Genomic DNA, 22,066 nt, shown 5'->3' with positions numbered 1-22,066 from the left:
CCTTCATCACTTCTGTCCCGATACTGTCCCGATATCGACACTGCAGTGGCCCAGATAAGGTTAGGCAGCTGCTTCGGCTGCTGCGGATACGAATCCGGAATGATTTATGGTACGCTCAGCCATCCCACCTCCCGGTCGGAGTACGCTGATACGTATGCTGATTTTCTCCGAAAATCAGAATTCCATTCCGGTGCTGCTGTGTTGTGTGAAAAATGAAGGCCAATCCTTCGCGGCGTTCTTTGTTGAAGCGCGCGAACCCGTGAATGGGGAAACGATCCACTTCACCACACACTGTTGCAAGTTGAGGGAGCCTATTCAACTGTATCGTCTATAAAACGTAAAGAATGTAAGAAAACCCCTTTTTTGTGGTCCTGTGAAGTTATACCCAACTGGTGGATATGACCGTCACCAGATGCAAAGCTCTTCTTCTACGGGGAAATGGTGAAAACGGTCCCAGTTTCGAATTTCCCGAATCATAACTCCGGCAGGCGAAAGGATTACAACCACCACCGGAAAACCCACTGGACGCTGGACTACGCTTACATGTCTGCATCCCTTGGAACGCACACCAACACATCCTTTACCGTGGGGTGGCATATCTTTTACGTTGACCGTACCACACAGAACACAATCTCAGGTCTTGTTTTGTCCCGCTGTTCGATGTCTATTTTTGGTGCCTATCTTCCTAGCTCCCTTACTCACACACACACACAGTTGCTTGCCACCCTTCACCACAAAACTTACTGCACACTGGCACATTGAATGCCGACACCCCGGTATACGCACGCCACACCGAAAATGCGCCACGCGCGGGAAAACACCGACCGAACCGACTCGCTTACGTTCTACCGGACAACTGATGGCACGAGCCACACGATGGTGCCTGTTCTCGCCAAGGATGGTGCCGAACCGTGCGCCGTGCCGAAGACGTGGGATTCTAAGTGGGGAAGTAAAAGGGAACCGAACGCGTGCCAGCAGCAGCAGCCGCCAGCGAGGCTGTCAGTTTGAATGAAGTGAGTTTTGTTCGCCTTTTTTGCTGTGTGTAAGTGTGTTTGTTGTTTCTAATTTTGAGCGCATGCGCTGTCCACTGTGGACGTAACATTCCCCTACAAACGTATTACATTACGTGTCTGCTTACTATGAGTGTTGTGGCGGTTTCGGACGTTGAAAGAAGCGACGCACTGCCTTCCTTGTGAAGGATTCTTTCATTTGCGCCTAAAGTTATGCACGGTGAATTAAATTCTAAGAAGAGAGGCCTTTAAAAGCGAAAAAACCTTTCAATAATTGAAAAAAAAACCAATCCAATAAGTTTTTTTTGTGTTCTTCACATAAAATTGTCCTTGGAGGCCGATAGAATGTACAAAAATCAGAACTGCTTTTCTTCAATGACTTGACTCATACTCCAACTCTCCAACTCCAACAGCACAGTCAAGCATTATTATGACTTTTAAACGATTATTTTCATTGCTTCATTGCAGGCCCCTTTGCTGAGCTCGGCCTCGGCCTCTTCAAGAATGTCCTATCCAGAAGCTATTATGGTCTTATACCGCTTTGAAGCCGTCGTGAGCAAAAACGAACGGCCATGGGGACGGCTATGACGTGACCTTTAGTTCAGCGAATGCTGGCACATGCTTGTGCCAAACCCTCTGCAAGGGATTAAATATGGATTGGTAGGAAAGTGGGTTCGTGTAACAAAGCGTTTTCATTTCCCTCTTGGGCCGGAACGGCATGGCGGTATGTTGGAATACGGTAACAACAAAACAAATGGATGACAACGTAGAATGGAAACTATAGAAAATGACAGTTATTGGATTTTCGTAAAAACAAATCAATTTGATATTATACAGTGCTAGGGATAACTTTAACGAACTGTATTGAATTTTTCTTGTTGTTTTAGATGTCTTTCTCAAGCATGCTCTTGAACTACCTTTAGGATCATAAAACCATTCACCACCAAGATTATCAACATCCTTTTCTACTTTCGTAGCAGGGTCGTCTATTCCAACAACACACAACACATCACTCTCGATCGATTCGAGCACTCTCAACACCGTCCGACCTGGAACGCCGCCATCCGCAAAACATGAAACAACCGCGTAAAGTGCGTAGAAGGGCGACACTTTCGGCGTCCCTTTTGGGCGTGCGTTGTGTTTGGTCGGGCCTCGCGGAATGAAATTTCACGCTGCCTGGCGCGAGAGGGGCGCGCGCACGCTGCACGGTGACTGTGACGCTATAATAATAAACCGCAATCAGCATAAATCTTGTAACGTCACCGTAACTCTTGATGGTGTCGTTGTGGCCGCTAGTCACTCCTTTTTGTCGGCCTTTTCTTCCCCCTCCCCCGTGTCCCTGGACTCCCTGGAGAGTTGTTTGTGAAGATGAAATCCTTCGTCTTGCTGGTCTTCCTGGGGCAGACCACACGCCCGAGCACAATCATCAAACGAAAAGGTATTGGCCGGTGGTCGAATAGGACGGCGGTAACGTACCGCGTGCCACGCGAGGTTTGCGAATGAAAGTCGAACTCAAATGAAGAATAAATAAATATTAATCCAGTAATCTAATCAAACCACGCAATAAGCTGACCGGTTTGATCGATGGTTTCAGCAAATCGAACTGCGCTGATAGGATTGCGGATTATGAGTTATGGGGCGGCGAGCACGAGGTGAACGTTGCGTACTCGGTACGCGTGTTCTGTACGCACTGGGCCCGAGCTAATCACGTTACCACCCGCTGGGAAGGGAAACGACCTGGTAGCTTATGGATGTACGGAACGGGCTGAGCGGGGGCGAAAAAGACAAGGCGAACTGGAGTTCTGGAGGAGGAAAACGCGATGAAGTTTATTTGATTGGATGCTACTGGGGGGAATTGGTGATGCTGAATCCTCACACGGTTCGAACGAATTATCTTTACTCATGAAATGAAACAGAGTTGTTAGAATCGAAGCAATGTTACGTGCTGTTTGTAATGAAATGAACCGATCATCTGTCATGGTTGGTGTGGTTTATTGATTTTGCTTCAACTGAACTGGTACGGATGCTCCTTTCGCGCATGCATAGTCTTTCTGCGTAACATAATAGCTTTTACCGAATAATAGAGTTACTGCATGGTGTTTTGTGTATCAGAATATATTCGAAATGCAAAATATGAGGCCCTCATCTTTATAAACATACTAACTCTTTCTGTAAATATTCCGTCATTGGTTTTTTAGGTATGTTAGGCATTTTAGGCAGGCAATAGGCATGTTATAAGTTGAGCTCATCGAAACTTGTACTGAGTACTTTTGCTTTTAACTGACCTCAAAATCTAGATGTAATAATTGTATCACACTACAAAAATACCTAAATTTTTAGCAGTACATATTCTTATTATATTGGGTAACAAAGTTATTATTTATAATGTTTCTTTAGCCTTTCCTTTCCCGAAATTATCATTTGGCTAAACTGGATACATTATAATTTATGTAAGCTCCAAATATGGAAAATTTTGTAAGAAGTAGTGTGGTTCTATGGATGATACTGATTTATGATTGACATAATGGAGGAACACCCTATTAAAAGTCATTGTTTCTTGATGGGAATTTATGCTAAGTTCATGATGCTGCAGTTGAAATATCTTGTCCGAAGTAGTTTGTCAGGTTTAAAAAAGGTAATTTTGAATTACAAGAACAGGAACATTTCAGGGAACATTTGAGACAACTAGACGCCATGCTGGGTGAATATGCTGAACAACCACACCAGGAAAACTCTTGAAATGATTCCAAAGGACAATAACTGGGTTCCAAATGAACTAACAAGCCGAGTAGACTACGATCGCCTTATGTACACATTTGTGCAACTGATCCTACGGAACCTTTAAAAAAGTACAAAGAAAAACAAAAAATAAACAGGGCTATTCTATCCCACTTGCTGTATAACCTAAACATTTCTCATTCAAATTGCTGTCTGTTCTGGTCGACTCAACATGCTCCGGCAGACCGGCAAAATGTTGCAATGTTTCTGTGGAGAAACTCAAAGCATTTAACTATCCAAAAGATTGAGATTTTATTAACACGTTTTATACGTCCTGCTTGGTTGCATTTTTGCACTTCTCCACTCCGATTGCTTGGTGATCATTTAAGTGTGATTTTGAATCAAGGATCATGAACATATGACACTTTTCTTAAAATTATGAATTCAAACATTACAACGAATGTAAATTGATTTGTTGAATGAAATACATCCCTTTTGGTAGTTGTATTTGGTATTTATTTTTTAAATTTCAAAAGAAACACATAAATGTAACATATTCAACCATTTTCAGAACACTGTCAACTATTCTAGCTATGAAAGAAACCATCCCTAAAAGTATACGCTCGAGCGCTCCTGCCCATCTTACGGCACAAGTTAAATTTAATGAATTTATTACCCAATAAAAGGGTCATCTTTCCTCACGATCTATACTACCGTTCCGTTCTGCTCCAACCAAACATTCCCATTTCTATCTCAAATTGGAAAGGGGCGGGAGGACTTTGTCTATTTTACCCTTATCAAACTTGAAGACACTCTGACCTTCGGTGCCAGTTTCTTGTCTACCAATTTTCAACGGAGGTACAGAAAAAGGTACGGACAATTTCAAGAAGAAAGCATCCAAACAAACCTCACTTGGTACTATTTACCATTTTCCCTCCCACGTTGTATGCTGTCTGGTTCGATGGCTTCGAGAATCAGCTCCATGTGTATCCCTGTGTATGTGTGCACGAAGCTTTAGATAAATTTACATTTGAATAAGTTATGCTCATGCATTGCCCGTTGCCAGTGTTTCTGCGTAAACACCCGTGTCTGCACTGCACTGTTTCGCATTTTTCTCTGCTCCAAACGTTGCGAAGCCTTTTGGATGTGTTTTGGATGTGAACGGACGAGAGGAGTCCTTTTCCCCCACACTGCAATGCTATTGGAGATGTAGAAAAATAGCGCTAGCGAAGAAAAAAAAAATGGTCACTGCCACACACATGTCCATGCGACAGTGTACAGGGTAGTGCCTTCGCTTCTTCAACATTTCATATACGGCTCATGTATCCGGGCTCGTCCAAACCGTCTTCAGACGAATTGCAGCTTGGCTGCACCAAAGTGGATCTGCTTTGTCGCCAATCTTCTCTGCAGCTAACGTTTCTGTTTTCTTTCTGCATCCTCCATTCCAGCTGCATTATTTTCTAAACCATTTTCTTCGCTATGTGCTTCTTCAATACATTTTTCACATTGCACATAAATCATACTGGCCGGAGTGCCGTTGGCTTTTTGGGGGCGCTTGTCCTGCCGCCGGTCGGTCGCGCCAGTTTTGCGTCCTGAAGATGATGATGATGATACTGATGGGACAGCAAGGGTTCGATACGAGCCGTGTTTATCCGACCTCTTATGTATCCTTCCGGTGCTTCCGGGATATTGCAGGCCTCAACAATTGTGACGTCAAATATGCGCAAATACGCTCCCGTGCTCAATATTTCATCCGGTCCAGGTGCTTCCGATGATACTGTTTATGGGTTAGCAGTATTTTTTTCTTCACGAGTATCCTAAGGATGGTTTTAGTATTGTTTCCATACTTCAGCAAAGCCGTCAAAGGTGGCATTATTCAAACGGTACGACAAATGTAGGTCAACAACAAACCCGATTCCGTCGATCGTTGGTTTCAAGTGCCGGTCGGTGTGCGGTTTTGCGGGAGGCATCGGTCTAATGTCGGTGAAGTGATAAATCGCTCCGCACTGTCAGCGTGCGCGCGTGCTGCAGGGAAGTGTTATTGTGTACGAAAGCAGGCAGCGAGCGGTACATTTGTCAGGTGTTATTGATGAAAGGGATTTGAAATAAATTCTACTAAACTAATTTACGGCGCTTGCTTTCCCAGGCGGGTAGACGGTGCGTGATGCTGTGGCATTGAAGCGGGTGAATTTTATTATGATCGCAAGCGATACTCTTCGGGTAAATGCACCATTTTGAGTGTACTCAGGAAAAGAACATTACATTTTGCTTCAAAACATTTCAGTGATAGAAAAGAATATAAAACTCGGCAGTTTAGGTAAGAAGTCATGATAGAGATAGGCTTCTTCTCGAACTGGTAGTAGTGAGAGCTACACAGTAAGTAGAGACTGGAGTTTTGGGAATCATCTTCAATGGGTCACCATTAGTCTATGTCCTATGTAGCTCATATGTAGTTAAGGCCTACTAATGGATGCTTCGAATGCAAAGATCCTAAAATTGCAGATACACTGGACAAAGACCAAGCCGACGAAGCAGTTCATTTTAAAGCACTTTTCTCGACGGATGAAGCTGGACCTAAGTCACACCAGTTCTCATATAAATCTCTTTAACATGAATACTGTGTGATGAAATCCAAAATTTGACTGATCCGGAACTTTGGTGAGTCCAATGAGGTCCAATGAACACTAATCTATTCCAAACTAAACACACCTTAAGGTAGTACATTCATTAGTTAAGATCTCTGGGCCTTCATGCATCTCAATGTGAACGAAGCTAATAAAAGAAAGTCAATCCCTTTCACAGCTCTTCAAACAGTATTCTATTTCGCATTTTTTAGCACGTCATTTGACAAATTTCATTTATTTAAAAAGAAAAAAGATAAAAAATAGTGAAAAAGTAGCGTTATAGCGTTGAATTCGCCATCCCCCACCAAACGGAAGCATTCATCTCTGCTTGCCCCACACCCATTGAACGCAACAGATGATCGAAACACGTCAGCTTTAATGTTCATCGCATCGCAAACGACCAACCTACAGAGACCGTATGTTTTGCGGCCTTATCTTTCCAGAAACATATTTCCGACCTGTCCAACCTGCCCCAAACGCTCCCGGAGCACAGCCATCCTGCCCAAAACAAGTGTGTGTGAGTAGAAAATACCATTCTCCGTGGGGGCGCATCCAAATAGTCTCTATTTCATGTCGCCTCGACCACCCCGAGGCCGACAGGCACGAAGCCTACACACATCAGCATCATGTGAGCTATTCTGCTCGTCACCCTCACCAGTCATGATCGTCATCATCAGCACCATCGTCATTGTTGTGATTACCAGGCGCATTTGGGCCCAGCCGGCCCAGGACCATTAAAATGACATTACAAATAATTTAATACTCCCAGTGGCAATAAAACCCGGCGCTGCCCCCATCTAACGCAAACACGTCCACACACTAACACACACTGTTACAAAACACACACAAGAACAACTGTATCTTGTGTGTGACCCATTGGGAGCTTTTTTTTGTACTCCGTGTGTGGCTTTTTGCTGAGGTCGGTACGATGTTGGGTGGCGCGCTTGGTGGTGGTCCCAGCGAGCGAACGACCTACATTTGATACATTACAGCTTCACGGGTTTCGCCAGTTTGACTTTGAATGAAATTTTCATCAGCCTAATGCGCAATCGGAAAATCATGCTACGTTTGTGTTTGGTGAAGCGCTTAAAATAAGCAGCGCATGGGAGCCTTTGCCGAAATGCTTTTATCGAAATTAACTCGTAATCCATCAGTTCCGCAATGGATGACGGCTAAATTTAGAACTGAATGTGTTAGCTAGTCAAAATAGTATCCCCAAAAACCGAGCTCCCATTCCGGTATGCGGTATTCCATTTCCTTGCCATTCGATTCGTTCACACAAATCCTCAAAATAGCTCATCGATTGCCGAAAGTTTGAATATAAATTAAAGCGCCCGAAGCATTGTGCAACGCACCCACACACACATATCTCATCAACCCACCTGCCGTTGGCATCTCGGTGCCGCTGGAGTGCAGCGGGACGGGAAGATTAAAGGCAGACCGTGGATAAATGAACGCTTGCCGGCACAAACTTCACCTTCACCTGGAGGCGTTGTGGCTGGCGCTGAAGTTGAATCGATTGCAATCAAACTTTCTCGCCGGAAGTCGGAATCGTCGAAGCGCCAGCAAAATAAAACGCGCACCAGGCGATGATGGCGATGGTTGGAAAGTTTTTGGTCCAGTTTTGTAGAAAATCCGCCCTCTCCCTCTCCCACCACCATTGCCTTCTTCTGCTGGGCCATATTGTTTGATCCTCTTTCCCCGGCGGGATTTCTCCGGGGTGAGAAATCGTGTCAAACAAATGAAGGAAACAAATAGGAGGTCAAAGTAGAGCACGTGGGCAAAAGTTCCCCTTCTGGGGCGGCAGAGTCGGGAGGTCAAGCACACCTGGGAGGAAATCCGGATTCCAAACGAACCGAAATTAAACTTCACTTCATGCGAAAGAATTTGTGATTTCGTTGGCGTGGTCCAGCGAGAATTGTTGTTTGGCGAGCTTACTGGAGCTTTTATTTTCTCTTTACGGATTCAGTTCCTTAAATCAAGCTGAAAAACTTTTGTAGCAGAAGGTAGCACAAAGTGTTTGCAATGATAGCACAAACTTGTGCTGTGAAAAGAATCGTAAAACAGTGCTTCATATTGAAACGTTGTTACAAATTAATACTTTAAATTGTTTGATGCTCAAATTTCTTATATTATCAAAACAATTTTTCAATAATAATGCAATTTTTTATAGCAAAAAGTATTGGAATATTATAAGTTTAAAAAGTAACAATTTCAACCACAAAACTAACGAAAACAAACATTAAAACATGGTATTACAGGGTTTTCCACGATTTATTGGTTGGTTTCTATCAATTTTTGGTTAGTTCCCAAATTTTTTTGGAGCGTTCTCATGATTTTTTTTCAGAATTTTTTGGTCCAATAGTATTGATATCCAATCGGAAAATACCAATATATTATGGGAACGAACAAAAAACCTATGGGTAACGATCAAAAAATCGTGGGAACGCACCAACAAATCATGGGAACTGACCAATACATAGTGAGAAACCCTGTAAAGTCAACATATCAACAATTCATGCAAAATTATCAAGACTTTCATAAATATATTTATGAAAAGATTTTGTGACCAATTCAAGTGAATAGAAATGAAAAAGAAAGAAATATATAGATAAGAGAAAAGTAAGTAATATTGCAACATTTTTCACAAATTGAATCTGTTTGCAGCAAAGCAAACCCTGAAAAAAAATCTAATTTGCTTCTAGAACTAATTAATGTGACAAACGTACTGCAGTCTCTTAATAAAGTATATGATTGTACTAAAAATGCCGGAAAAGTAGATATATTTATGTGATTTATGCTACAACTCTAATTCAGTGTTGCACAAAGGTTGCTTAAAATAGCCTAAAACATTTTAAACCTCCTGCACTGCAAGCAATGATACAACAAACCGCATATCTTTTTAACACATATCTTTTTTACCTTGAAAATAACCCCAAAACATATTGGTTCTGTTTTCACAGTTACATCGTTTGAGAGCTTTTTTTCTCCCGACAAATTATCCCTTTTCGTTCAACTAGAGCTTCAAAGAGCTTTCCAAAACGGGAACGAAAGAAAAGAAGAGGCAAAGCAGTGCGAGGCAACTGCTTAAGGAAAGGATTTTGCATCGCTTAGCACACACAGCACGCTGAGCGAAAGTTTCCGAAAATGTTTAATCGAAAAAGTTTATGACAAGAAGCAATATGCAAAGCGCTCGATTCGCACATCGTACGGCGGATGGGGGGCGGTGGGAATCTGAAGCAAGGAAGGAAGGAAACTTCCATCCCCCGTGGACAGATCGTCTGTTTTTCAGCCTCACTCTTAACGCCCCTTGCTGAATGACATTCGTACCCGGTGGTCGTTAGCAGTTGAGCAGTTTATAAATGTGATGGAGCAACGATGGAGCAGGGAAACTCATTCACTGTCTTATGTAAATGTGGCGAAGCTTCTTTTCAAACAGTTCACACTTCTTACGCGCGAGAGCTCGTCCCTCTTCGCAATGCTGACGCTTTCGGGGGAGCGCTTTACTTCCGCAAAGCGTGTGTTTTTTTGCGTGTCGTTTAGTTTTACCTTCAAAACGAGGCGTTTTTTCTGCTTCTTACTCTCCCGATAAACTACTTCCAAACTGCAGCAAAGAAACTCCAGACCAAAAAAAACACAAGCGTGCAAAGGAGGAAAAATATGAATTGGAATGCGATGCGATGCAGTTGGAGCGTTAAACTTCTGGCAAGCACGGGCTGGGGTGAAATTTCACCATCAAACTTTCAACCGCACCGAAACTGTCATAGCAGCAGCAGCAGCAGTGGTAGTAGTGGGGGGAAAATTTGCCTTCTTTTCGCGCCAGTTTATGATGACTGTGAAGTTGATGAAGTTGCTGGGAATGCTGATTAGTGGTGGACCGTACCGCGGTTCTCGAAGAAGACCGGCAAGGATAGTTTTCATCGTATCATAAATTGCGAGACTATAAAGACGGTAAAGGTACTGATGGGTTGGTTGTTAGAGAGGATAGTACTGTCTTGAGTAGCGTATTCAAGGACGTTTGATGTGCGGTAAAGCAAAGTACAGCTTATTATTATCTTTCAATTTTTGAGATGTTCTGTATCTGCTAAAATGAGTATAGTCAAGTTTGTTAAAAAATGGAAAATATTTCACCGAGTTACGCTTACAGCATGCATTTGCAGCATTGTTATTCAACTAAACGTTTTATGAATACGGTCAAATAGGAAACTCATACTAACACTCATTTATGATATTTTATCTCCAAAAGATTTATTGTGTGAACAACATGTGTGAACATTGAGAGGTCTTTTTTTTCTTTATTTTTATAGAGGCTTTGAGCCAATTGGGCTGATTCGCCTCTTATTGGGAGATCTAATTGTATATAGTTCCTTCAAGTCCTTGCTTGTTACATCACTTCGCCTTCAGATAATTTAAATAAATGCTCTTCATCAAGACAAACATTTAAAGGCTTTCTTAATATTCGAAGGACAATTTGGAATTAGAAGATAGTATCAAGTCCTTATTTTTGAGAATCGATTAATGCATAGAATCAATGATCTATGAAACTGGACATATTTTTATAATTTTAGAGATATTTTCTAATAATCGACTGGTCCAATTCTACTATAAAACGGAATTCTTGGAAATCCAACTATGAAATGAGAGCGTCAGATATCAGAGCGTTAATATATATTCTTACAAATGGATATCTAGATGCTTAAACTTTGCAATGGCATAGGTTCAGACTCTAATCATGCATTTGATTATCAGAAAAATGCCATAAAAATCGCTCTAAAACTGCATCAGCATTGCAATACCCGACACAGCAAAGGCTGTGATTTATTGCTCTACAATGCCAATCGAATGATATAACCTCAATAAAAACCCCAAAAGCTGCATATGCATTTTTCACATGCATCTCATTTGATTCATTGCAATTGACGACAGCGGCACCGTTCCAATGGCCCCAAGAGCGTCACTAAATCATGAACCACCGAGCAGGAATGTGCAATTTGGCAACATCCATAGCGCACCACACACACACACCACACGTTGCCCACCGTAGGCAAATTCTACATGCTTCGATCCAAACGTCCAAAATGTGAGCATAGTGTAAGCCTTTTGCTAAAACGATTATTTGCATCCGTGTTGTGGTCGAAGAAAAATACCCTTTAATCGAGGAATGCACCCCAATTTCGAAGAGCTATAGCACTATAGACATACATGCTGTCAGCTGGTCGCAGCCCTTTGTGGTGACGTTTGAGAACGAAAGAAGTGATGCAGCTGAGCACTTTGCAGCGGACGATGAAAAGTTTCGATTACAGTAACCGTGCAGCACACAGATACTGCCGCGCCCTGTGTAGCCGATTTGTCACTCAATCGAATTAGTTTCACTCACCGACCAACGGAATCTGATTGCACCTTGTGAGGAACCGTCTTTTTGCAGTGAACATCATGCTTTGTGATGAAAGCATATGCACCTTTCGATCGCAATCGAACTCTTCGGCACACAAAGTGCAAAGTAACATTTAAGTTGCTGCTTCTACCCGGTAGTGAGCAGACAAAAAGGCACAAAAATAAGCTCTCAAACACCCATGCAACCATGGAGGTGGAATGTCGGAAACCTCAAATGAACAAATTACACATACCTCACTCGTCAGTGTCAGGGCGAATGTCGGACAGTTTGTGAAGTTCCGTAGCTCCTTCTTTCTCTGTGTCTGTGTGAACGTTTTGCAGCAACGCTAGAACAAACCAAGAGGCTGCCGGCTCCAAAGCGACCAACATAAATCCAATAACCATAGCACTAAAATTGGATTCCTGCAGTGTTGCGGTGCAAAGGAAATGAAATGTTTTCAATATCCTTTCAAGTTTGCTGCGCGATTGTGCTACTGTTCCGTTCGACGTTTCGTCACCAGGGGAAGAGGCGAGGAAATTGAGAGAAGGAAACTGAACGCTTGCATTTCGTTCACTCTTCTTCCTGCGCTTCAATCTATTCGGGGGAGAGAGTAAAGGTACTGGCACCAGCCGTTTGGTACGGTTTTACCCCCGGAAAGCTGAAAAGTAAAACGGTAGGTTGCATATTATTTTTACCTCTTTACCTTCCCCACACTAACTTTGGTTGAGTTGAGTCCCTGGTTTACGATGGAATGCCGCACTGCGGTGCGATGAAGTAGCGTGTTCCAACACAACTGTAGAGGTGCTCGATTTGAGTGACCAGACATCAAGAGGTTGAAGTCACCTCTACTTAACTGCTCAGCCGTATGCCGTGGTTGTGATTTTGTTCTTGCACTATCCAATGCTTGTTCCCGTTTGCCGATTCAATTAATGTGTGCGCTGTCTCCGGGATTCGATAGGGCTTTGCTTAATGATCTGCTTTACAGTGAAGATATCAAAGAGTGAGCTGGAAGTGGATTTGAGAATGCTTTTATTGATTTTTCAAAGGGTTCGAGATGAAAACCTCCACCGCTGTCGGTGCTGTAAATGATTTATAAATCAAACAGCTTGTACGTCACAACAGCGTGCCAGCGCTGTTCTTCAAACAGAAAGCAACCACAAACCGAATAATAAAATACATCAAACTTGCCCAAGGGGAGCAACCGAACCCCTCCGGAATGGTAACAAAACCACCCAGGATTACTTGCTTAACCGCTGTTAGCTTTTGTTGGAGGGGGGGGGGGGGGAGAGGGGTTAGGATACAAAAAACAGGGAAAAAGTGGGAAGCGGTGCAAAATCACAAATCTGTTGAATTAATTTGTGACTTTGGTTTTCCCTTTTGAATTTAATCATAATTTCTCTCCCCTGTTTTACCACTTTGCAAGGCGGAATGAGGGTGTGTAGGGCAGGAGGCAGCGAGGAAGCATTATTCGCCACGGAAACGTAACAAACTTTCCTTCTGCACCGATGCTTTCTGGTACCGATCACGAATAAAGACGTTTCCAAGATTTCAGAGAACCCATACCGTATCCTGGTCACGGCACCAAAACCAGCCGAAGTCGAGGAGAAATAATTTCCCTCCAAACACTGGCAGGCTAATGAGATGCGAAATTAAATTATTCTGTAAATTTCGCACACCACCACTGTGCGAAAGGGGACTGGTTCGCTGGTGGTGGTGGTGGCTTTTGGGCCAGGAAACGGAAGTTAAAAATCGTCTCAAAAGATGGTGGTGGGCACAAAGGAATAACGCGCTGTAATTTCGCATGAATTTTGTGCACTTCCAAAGGTGTTTGTTAATTTATTCAAAGCAAGCATTTGTGCGTATTCCCCAAACAAAGAAGTTCAATTACATGTTTTAGAAAGGTGAAATTAATAATTTGGATAATTTGTATGACAACCTTTTGGAGAGGGAATGTCTTTTGAACACCGTAAACGTCTCCATTGCTGGTGGTTTAAAATTACGCACTACTTGTGCAGTGCGAACAAACCAAATTTCACCGCAAAACCCCGCGTTTTTGCGCAAGTACCGAAACGTGATAAGCAAGCAATGCGCGTACCGGTGGAAAATATTTCACCAAATTGCTCCCATTCACCTTCGGGCCCGTCCCAAAACGGACGCCCTATGAACCCCGAGGGTCGACGGAGCAAACGCTAACAAACCTCAGCCACCGGTGGCAAAGAATTGGAATAAATTTATGACCAAAGCGTGATTGTACCTTTCACCCTCCAACCTCCACGCCTGAGGCTAATCGACCGAACCCGGATTCCGATGGATACAGTTTGGCGGTTCCGTACGGCACCGAAAACACGGTGACAACCTTAATTTAGGGAAAGGAAGGAAGCATCAGCAACGGTACGCTTCTCGGGACGCATTATCAATCCGTGTCGGCAAGCTACACTCCTGGAGGTTGGTAAAGTTTGGCGTAACTTTGCAGGAAAACAATACCCTAACAACACACTTTGAAATCAAGCCCTTCTAGGAGTTGCCAATACCCCGTTGTCTTCATCGTACGCTGCACGGAAGGTGTGTGAGATGGCGTGGTGAGAATGGAAAGATTCTGGCTTTCACTAGAATTTACATTTTGATTGGAAGTATAATCCATTTTGCTTGGCCGTTCGTTCCCTACCCTGGCGGCAACGTTTTGTTGGCTTGTAATCCTTCCATTAGAAACCGATTCGGTGGCAAAACTTCTGTTCTGGGTGCGATTCTGATTTGCTGATTTCAATGAGCAGAAGAAGAAACGATGGTTTGCGAGGGGGAAATGAATGACGCTTCACAGAATCGATTATATTTGCTGTTTGTTGTCTGCGGTTATACCGGTGAAACTCTTTATAAATATTGAGATAGAATGAATGTTACACAAACATGCCGATTTGATTTTTATAAAGAATGAGCAGGTTTTGTCGTATCTTTGTATAATATATCTGTTAATGTTTCATTTTCTATGGAAACCTGTTGAAACTATGTGACAAGCGTTACTGCATTCCAGAAGAGTTGGCAATTGCAATCAAGTTTGCATTAAAAAATAGGGACAAAAATGGTAGATTTTTATGGAGTTATTTTCATTCGCATCAATGAAACATTAATTGCTCTTTGAAAAATAGTATCCAATGAGTCAGCAGCCCCAATTTTACTTTAACAAATGCGCTTTTTTTTTCAAAAAGACTTATGTTGCAGATAGTACGGTCACATTATCACACTGATACCATTCCAGTCTTTGCTTTCTTCGTGCTTCACAATCACAATAAACAACCTTTGACTCTTTGCAGTCGTGTTCGCTGATATGAATTACTTGCACACAAATCAATTTTCAGGGGCTTTCAAGTGATCGAAGATAACCGCTGTGAACTACCGAATGCTTTTTTTTTATTAACACCATTCTTCGTTTTAGAAAAGATATACATTTTTTTACGCAAAAAGCTGTTTTACACTATAAACAGTTACAAGAGAGCAAAATCTCTACTTCTGCTAATCAGGAATTTCTGCGCTTCGGATCGTAAGTGCTTCATAGATCATAGGTTGGCGTCCACTGGAATATAACACCAGGGGATCACCCGTGCATGTTGTTATACTGTTGGCATTATTTGTATAAAAATCGCCGTATTTGTATAAATTCAATCAATTAGTCAGTCAATCACAAGGACGGCCGTTACGTTAAGCTGAGCTTATGTCTATGTTTCGTACGTCTGTCGTCGCCTGTAATGGTCTTTCCTAAGAGAGGCGATTAAAGTTTATTTGTACAAATGCGATTATGATGCTTGATACTTTGTGTGACTTTATGGGTTAAGATTTACTTTATGTATTTTATTTAAGACTTTATGGGGTTAAGATTTAATAAATTATCTTGTTGGTCTTCAAAAAACATGATCAAGAACTAATGGCTCATGAATACTGAGTTCACAACAGTGTTTTTATTTATGAATGTTAATTAACGACCAAAAATCATGTGCAAACTTGAAACATATGAGCTTTGATAGTTGTTTTATTGATTGGTAGATGAATGAACCTTTCCTACATCATGTTGCGCAGAAGGTTTTGCAAATAGTTGATAGTTGACTGATAGGACAGAAGACAGAGAGCGAAAACGATGCGATTACGTTCACCAAAGCAGGGCAGCTTCATTGCGCGGGCACCCAATAGAACGGTTTATCACTTCTTATCTCTTTCCTACTTCAATTGAACTCACTTCCTTCATCTCACTATGACAACCGCACGCGATGTGGGACAAGCAACAACAAGTGGCACAATTTTTGAAGTTTATACATTAAAATTATGTTGCAAGCTGTATTTTTTCCGAAACATCTAATACGTTTATCACACATGTGCTACCGAAATCCTTTTTTGATATCGCTTTTTCTATGGAAGGGCTAATGTTAAGTATAACAAACTTGACGCCTATCCGTATGCTTTTGAGCGCTGTGCGCAATTATCGGTCGATGTTTTGTTTTCACACAGCTTTCGCTTTTAACATATTCTACTGACCGTGCCGGCACTAATGAACGTTGAAAAAGTGGATCATCACGTTACCCCGCTGTATGCACTGTGCAGTGCAATATAGAAGGGTGTTTTGTGCGCACCGTGCTCACAGTATCACTTAACCCTTCATCCAACAGACTGACGGCAATCATTGGTTTTAAAGCAATATAAAGCGATTGAACATCTTCAGTTAGCATCAGTTGATCATAGTTTCCTGTGGAAGTAAGATGTTACTGTGTCTGTTAATATTGGTGAGCGTTGCATTTCCATCTACTCTGTCTACATCAGAATTGCCGATACCAACAGGTATTCCCTACAGGGCACGAATGCTACCGTACGAGAGAACATCTGTAGACGGTAAGGCACGAGCCGTGCGTCCGGGGTACAACAAATTGTGATTTTGTGTTTGATGCTCTGTTATCTTGTCTGGTCTTGCAGATTGCGAGTTGCGATATTTTAGAAGTGTTTACCCGGATCAGTTCATTTCATCCGGATCGCCAGCATTTCCTGGAGAGTTTGCTCACATAGCGGCCATTGGTTGGACACAGCCAGACGGTACCGTTCAGTGGAAGTGCGGAGGATCGTTGATATGGGAAAACTATATTCTCACTGCAGCGCACTGCTACGCCGATCCGGATACGTAAGTCATACTACTATAACCAAAAACACTTGAACGTAATAGTCCGCCTTGTTGTGCAGAAATGTTCCACCGGATGTAATTCGAATAGGTGATCTCAATCTCTTTGACGATGACGATGATGAATTTGTACAGGAGAGGAAAATCGTACAAATTATACGACACCCGCTGCACAATACATCCACCGTTTACTATGACCTTGCGCTGCTGAAGCTGGATAAAAAAGTCATGTGAGTCATTTGAAAGTTGTGTTTTAAAGCGTCATTTGATGAACACTGAAATATTCTTCCCTACACTGTAAGCCAAAGCGAAGGAGTTATCCCAACCTGTCTGTGGTTGGACGACAGCATACCGTTCTCAACGCTTGAGGTTGCTGGATGGGGTCAAACCGGATTTGGTGAGTATAAACAATATGTTATTCTTAATCATAGGCAGCACAACTTTTATAAATCTGCCTGTGAATAAATCTCCGATACTTTATAAATACAATACTTCGATGTGAGTAAAAATGTTAGTTAATTTAAAATCACTCCACGTCCCAGTGATAAGTTCTTTGATGCTTTTAATGCAGGTAAGGAGAAGTCAAATATGCTTCTGAAAGCAGAGCTGAAATTGATGACAAATACAGATTGTGCAAAGTATAACAATAAACGCACTCAACGTCGACTGGGTAATGACCTAGCTGATCACCAACTGTGCGCCTGGGATGAGGAAATGGACACATGCCCGGTGAGTAGAAGCAATTGTAGTGTGTTCGTGTCCTTTGTAGCTAAACAATATTTGCTTTGAAAACTCTTGCCAGGGAGATTCTGGAGGACCGCTACATTATAATCTGTACTATAAGCACACGAAAATTCCGTTTCTTGTTGGGGTAACGTCGTTTGGTAAGGCGTGCGCAGTTTCGCAGCCCGGTGTGTACGTAAAGGTTGCTAAATTCAAACAATGGATAATAGAAACGCTACAAGAGCAAGGTGAACAAGTGACGGCCTTCATGTTCGAGCCATTGGCCTGCGCTTCAAGAAATTCCTATACGCGAGCAACATTTGATAGAAAATTCGATGAAAGGATGTATGTCACGAGTGTTCAAATGCTGTGGCCGCATCAACCACCTCCCGACGCATGTGCTGGTATTCTAGCAGAACCCGATGCAGTTGTAACATTGGCGCAATGTGTCACCTTCAATGGGTAAATGGAGTTCACTAGTAGCCCAACATATTTAGTTATGAAAAGTAAAAAAAAAACTTGTTATTTCTAGGACTTATCCATCCCGTGTGAAGTTGTTTGATTCGGAAGTGATTGATATAACGGAAATTATTGTGCATCCAAACTACACAAAGCAAGCGGACCGCTTCTACAACAATATTGCAGTTCTTAAGCTTAAGACCTTCTCAAACTTTCGCCCACAGTGCATACTCTATGGTTTTAGCGATTATAATAAGTATCAACTGCCTGGTTTCACCCCGGTTTCACATGGCAACAATCACCTTGAAGGTAACTATATCAAGTCTGCAAGAAAGTTTACTATTTCGTATCAAACTATTCTCCGTTTTCAGTTATTCGCAACGATGATCCAGCGCTTGTGAAGGTCATGTTATATGAAAATCAGACGTGCAATCTGACTTCCCGAGGCCTTCAAGACGATCATTTTTGTTTTGGAAACGAAGAGTTTCTTGTTCCGGGTGCGTGCGATCTAGTTCTGGGTGGTGCAATTTTTAATTTAGTAGAGCAGCAACCGTATGGATTGCATCTTTTTGGGCGTGATTGTGGATTCGGAGAACCTTCGGTGGGTTTACGGCTTGGATTCTACAAACCATGGTTGGAGTCAATCTTTCTGCCTAAGAAAAGCAATGGAGATACTTCCCACACTTCTGATGTACTGACTTTCATTGACACAGACCTGTTTAGAGGTTATCGATGCAGCTACTCAAATGGAGACGTGGGTATATGCGTGCCGGTTACCGACTGCTCTTCTATACTATATGTGGAAAAGATGCAAAGGAGAGTTATTTTTTGCAGAAGCACTGCGGTGATCTGTTGCCCAAGCACGCTCCTGACAAGACACCCATCTGAAATAGAGACAGAATTTAACGATTGTGAAGCACGATACCAACACTTGAGGAAGGAGCGAGGGGATAAATGGAAAGCAGATAAGTCGCTTCAGTATTCACACACGGTAGGTAGCATCTAGAACGGTGTTGAGGTGTGTGATCGAAGTATGTCTAACACTTCTTCACAGGCTTCGATAGGATGGCATCAAGAAACAGGTTTGAAGTTCGAATGCTTGGGATATCTCATCAGCACCCGCGGTGTAGTAACGGCCGCATCATGTTTGCAGAAGCAACCTACCGATCCAACGATTGTACGTCTGGGCGAGCAAGGATGGAACAGTGAGCAGGCTAATTTCAGTTATGGACTGATTGAAGTCACAGCTATCCATCCATTGTATGATGAATCATCGTTAGAGCACGACATTGCGGTGATAAAGCTAAAGGAAGCCATCACACCACATGTACACTTGTTTCCGGCGTGCTTGTGGCAAAATACAACCCATTTACCAGTGACACAAATCATACTAAACAATGGTGAGTTGGAACTACAAATGTTACAAAATGTACGTGATCTAATATAAAAAAGTGTTTGTTTTCAGAGTCTGGTGAGTTTGAAGACATACATCCGTTGTACAAAACGGACTGCGAAAAACGGTTAAATCTCTCAATAACCAAACCGGAAATAGTTTGCATGAATGTTGATTATGAACCCTGTACGTTAACAAATCGAGTGTATCTTGAGTATTCATTCCTGAATTGCCTTAAGATACATCAGGATAAGGTTACAACTGTTGTTAGCAACCGTCATTGCTACCAAGCAGGCAATCCAATAGTATGGAGAGAAGAATACGAAACCGAAGAGCCAACAGATTATCTGGTTAGCTTATACAGTCATGGGGACTGTTATGCCCAAATCTCCTTGCGCATTGTGCGACGTGTTGCGTTCTATGTTGAATGGTTTGCCAAAGTGCTCAAATAAAAAGAGATAACAATAGAACTGTTTTGGTTTATTTAAATGTTTTAAGTGAACGATTTGATGATTTAAACTTCTCCATTCTCCATAATCATAACCGAAGTTCTCCCTTAACCATAGCTGTAACTATCTATATTTGTTAAATATTGTAGTCTGGTTTGTGTTTCTAAAATAGAGCGGATTTATAGGAAAACTATCTGCTCATAACTATAAAATAATTTCCTTCATCAACACCGCCAGGTGAGCGTCCGGTGATGGTCGCTTCATTAATTATTCACCGAGACTTTCGAACCTATGTTTCCTTACGTCAGTCACTGAGAAATACAGTTTGAGTTGATTTAAACTTTTGGCTCCAAATGTCATACCGACAAAATAAGCCCGAAAATGCTTACGTGTTTGCCATTTCATAATGAGATTGAACTTGAGCCAACCGTAACCATCCCGCTGTTGGCTGCTAGATAGAAACATTGAAAAGTTTTACCCTCATTAACTGCATGTAAGCTGGGATGTATTTTGTCCCTTTCGCTGCTACCTCCTTTCCTCACGTCAACATACCCATGTCCAAGCGTGCATTTGCGTGTTATGCTCGCTTCTCAATAAAGGAGATTTTCGACCACACGAACACGCGCACCATAGGCGACCCCAGCAGAGCAACGGGGGAGTTTGCCACTGAGCAACACTACTATGTTTTTTGTTGGAGGATAATATTATTTCATTCCTCGCTAGACTTGGCTTTGACTGCAGGGCTGCTCTGGAGGGGGCAGGTTTTTTGCTGAAGTGGCCGCTTAAAAACTTTTCCTAGTAAACCCAGCGCCTGTAACGGTGCCGTTGTCGTAAAACTTTTTCAATTTTGGAGCAAATGAGCACCCGTACAAGGGGCATCATCATCATCATCATCATCATCACCAGCAACAACTAAACTCGCAGCGGTTGTGTGTGCTGTATTTGGGCCGCATTAGTTTACGTGCTTGCCTGGTGCTCCACCATCCACCATCAAATCATGGCCGGGTCTGGAACTCAACATTGATAACTGGGCTGTGCTTTTTTGTGCGCTTGATGCAAAGTTTACTAAATTGACCATAGCGTGAGCTCGTGTAACATAAGGCTTTTAGGTAACAGCTTACATCAACTGTTTCCTATTGGCTTCGTTTAGCAAAAGGCATGCATCATCGCAAAATGGAAGCTTAATTGTTGTTTCATTTGCATTGGGGATTGGTGTATTTTTTTAATCTAGATGTTTGTTAATGTATGATATTTATTGATAAAACTTTAACGCGCTACAATCGTGGTTTCATTCAACCACATCTTCAAGTATGGCATCACAACCATAATACTATCGTTACTGAAATACGCTTCCGTTGATTTATTCACCCATACTCTAAACTGGTCACGTAGTATGACTTCCTACCGAAAAGAGGCATCAAGAAAATTGAAAGTCTTACTAGCGCCATTCGCTTACAGAAGACACTGCAACGCACTCGAGCCTCCACTGGCTACGCTGAGAGCGACAACGAGCATCCCGCAAAACGGAAGACGAAGCTAGTGCTTCAGGCAAAAATGTCATAAAAATGCAATCTGAATGCAAATGAGCCGTGGGCCGCTCTCGATGCCCGCACAGTACCGGAAGCACGGTTCGATGCGATGATGAGTTTCCTGTGAGGTGTGAAAACCAATTTCGAGACGCTTCGTGACATGTACCGAAAGGAAGGAAGTGACCTATTTTGTATGCGGAATAGAAGTGCACGGGGGGAGGGTCATGCAAGGAAGCACCGATCGAACCTATTGCCTATTGCGAGCGAGAGATGGAGAGTGGGAAGTTTTACGAAACAGCGTTTAGGCAAACCATTACATTCAATTGCAGCGGGTGTAAAAGTTTTGCTATAAATGGAAATCTGTAAAGGCATTTTCTGGGAGAGACTGTCCTACAGAATTGGTTTAAACGGTAGTAATAAATATATTTCCTTCATTTCACATTCTTTACTGTGTGTAGAAAATGTTGGAACATTATTTTTTCTGTCTGAACTGCACAACTTACAAAATATCAAGTTTAAGTTCTAGGAAGAGATTCTTAGTTCTTCAATTCAATTAATAATTAATAAGAATTGAATTTATATTTTTAGCTTACAGGGTTTTCTACGATTTATTGGACAGTTCCCATGATTTTTAG

At 42.2% G+C, this 22,066-nt stretch overlaps 2 protein-coding genes across 6 annotated transcripts in view; one reads left to right on the top strand and one right to left on the bottom strand.

The window, feature by feature from the left end:
• The window catches only part of LOC3291414 (uncharacterized), a 31,831-nt gene extending 30,952 nt beyond the window's left edge, over positions 1-879 (bottom strand). The window contains exon 1 of one of the 3 annotated variants that reach the window (XM_061657287.1): positions 745-879. The gene's annotated coding sequence lies outside the window, so the exon portion shown is untranslated. The other 2 variants (XM_061657288.1, XM_061657289.1) reach the window with 2 other exon arrangements.
• Positions 880-16,287: 15,408 nt separating this feature from the next.
• LOC1280920 (serine protease snake) lies at positions 16,288-19,926 on the top strand. 3 transcript variants are annotated; one of them, XM_061660195.1, is made up of 10 exons: positions 16,328-16,598; positions 16,680-16,881; positions 16,941-17,108; positions 17,181-17,275; positions 17,450-17,607; positions 17,681-18,063; positions 18,134-18,369; positions 18,432-19,051; positions 19,115-19,460; positions 19,526-19,926. In XM_061660195.1, the coding sequence occupies exons 1-10, from the start codon at positions 16,469-16,471 to the stop codon at positions 19,903-19,905; spliced, it is 2,718 nt and encodes a 905-aa protein (XP_061516179.1). In that variant the 5' UTR covers positions 16,328-16,468; the 3' UTR covers positions 19,906-19,926. The 3 variants fall into 3 exon arrangements, with proteins under 3 accessions (XP_061516181.1, XP_061516180.1, XP_061516179.1); XM_061660196.1 differs by lacking the exons at positions 19,115-19,460; positions 19,526-19,926 and having other exon boundaries at positions 16,324-16,598; positions 18,432-18,814; positions 18,895-19,031; XM_061660197.1 differs by lacking the exons at positions 17,681-18,063; positions 18,134-18,369; positions 18,432-19,051; positions 19,115-19,460; positions 19,526-19,926 and having other exon boundaries at positions 16,288-16,598; positions 17,421-17,578.
• Positions 19,927-22,066: the final 2,140 nt, after the last annotated feature.

Source organism: Anopheles gambiae, chromosome 3, assembly GCF_943734735.2.
Source record: "Anopheles gambiae chromosome 3, idAnoGambNW_F1_1, whole genome shotgun sequence".
Taxonomy (NCBI): Eukaryota; Metazoa; Arthropoda; class Insecta; order Diptera; family Culicidae; genus Anopheles; species Anopheles gambiae.
Note: the sequence above shows the minus strand (reverse complement) of the source record. Positions and strands in the feature narration are given on the sequence as shown.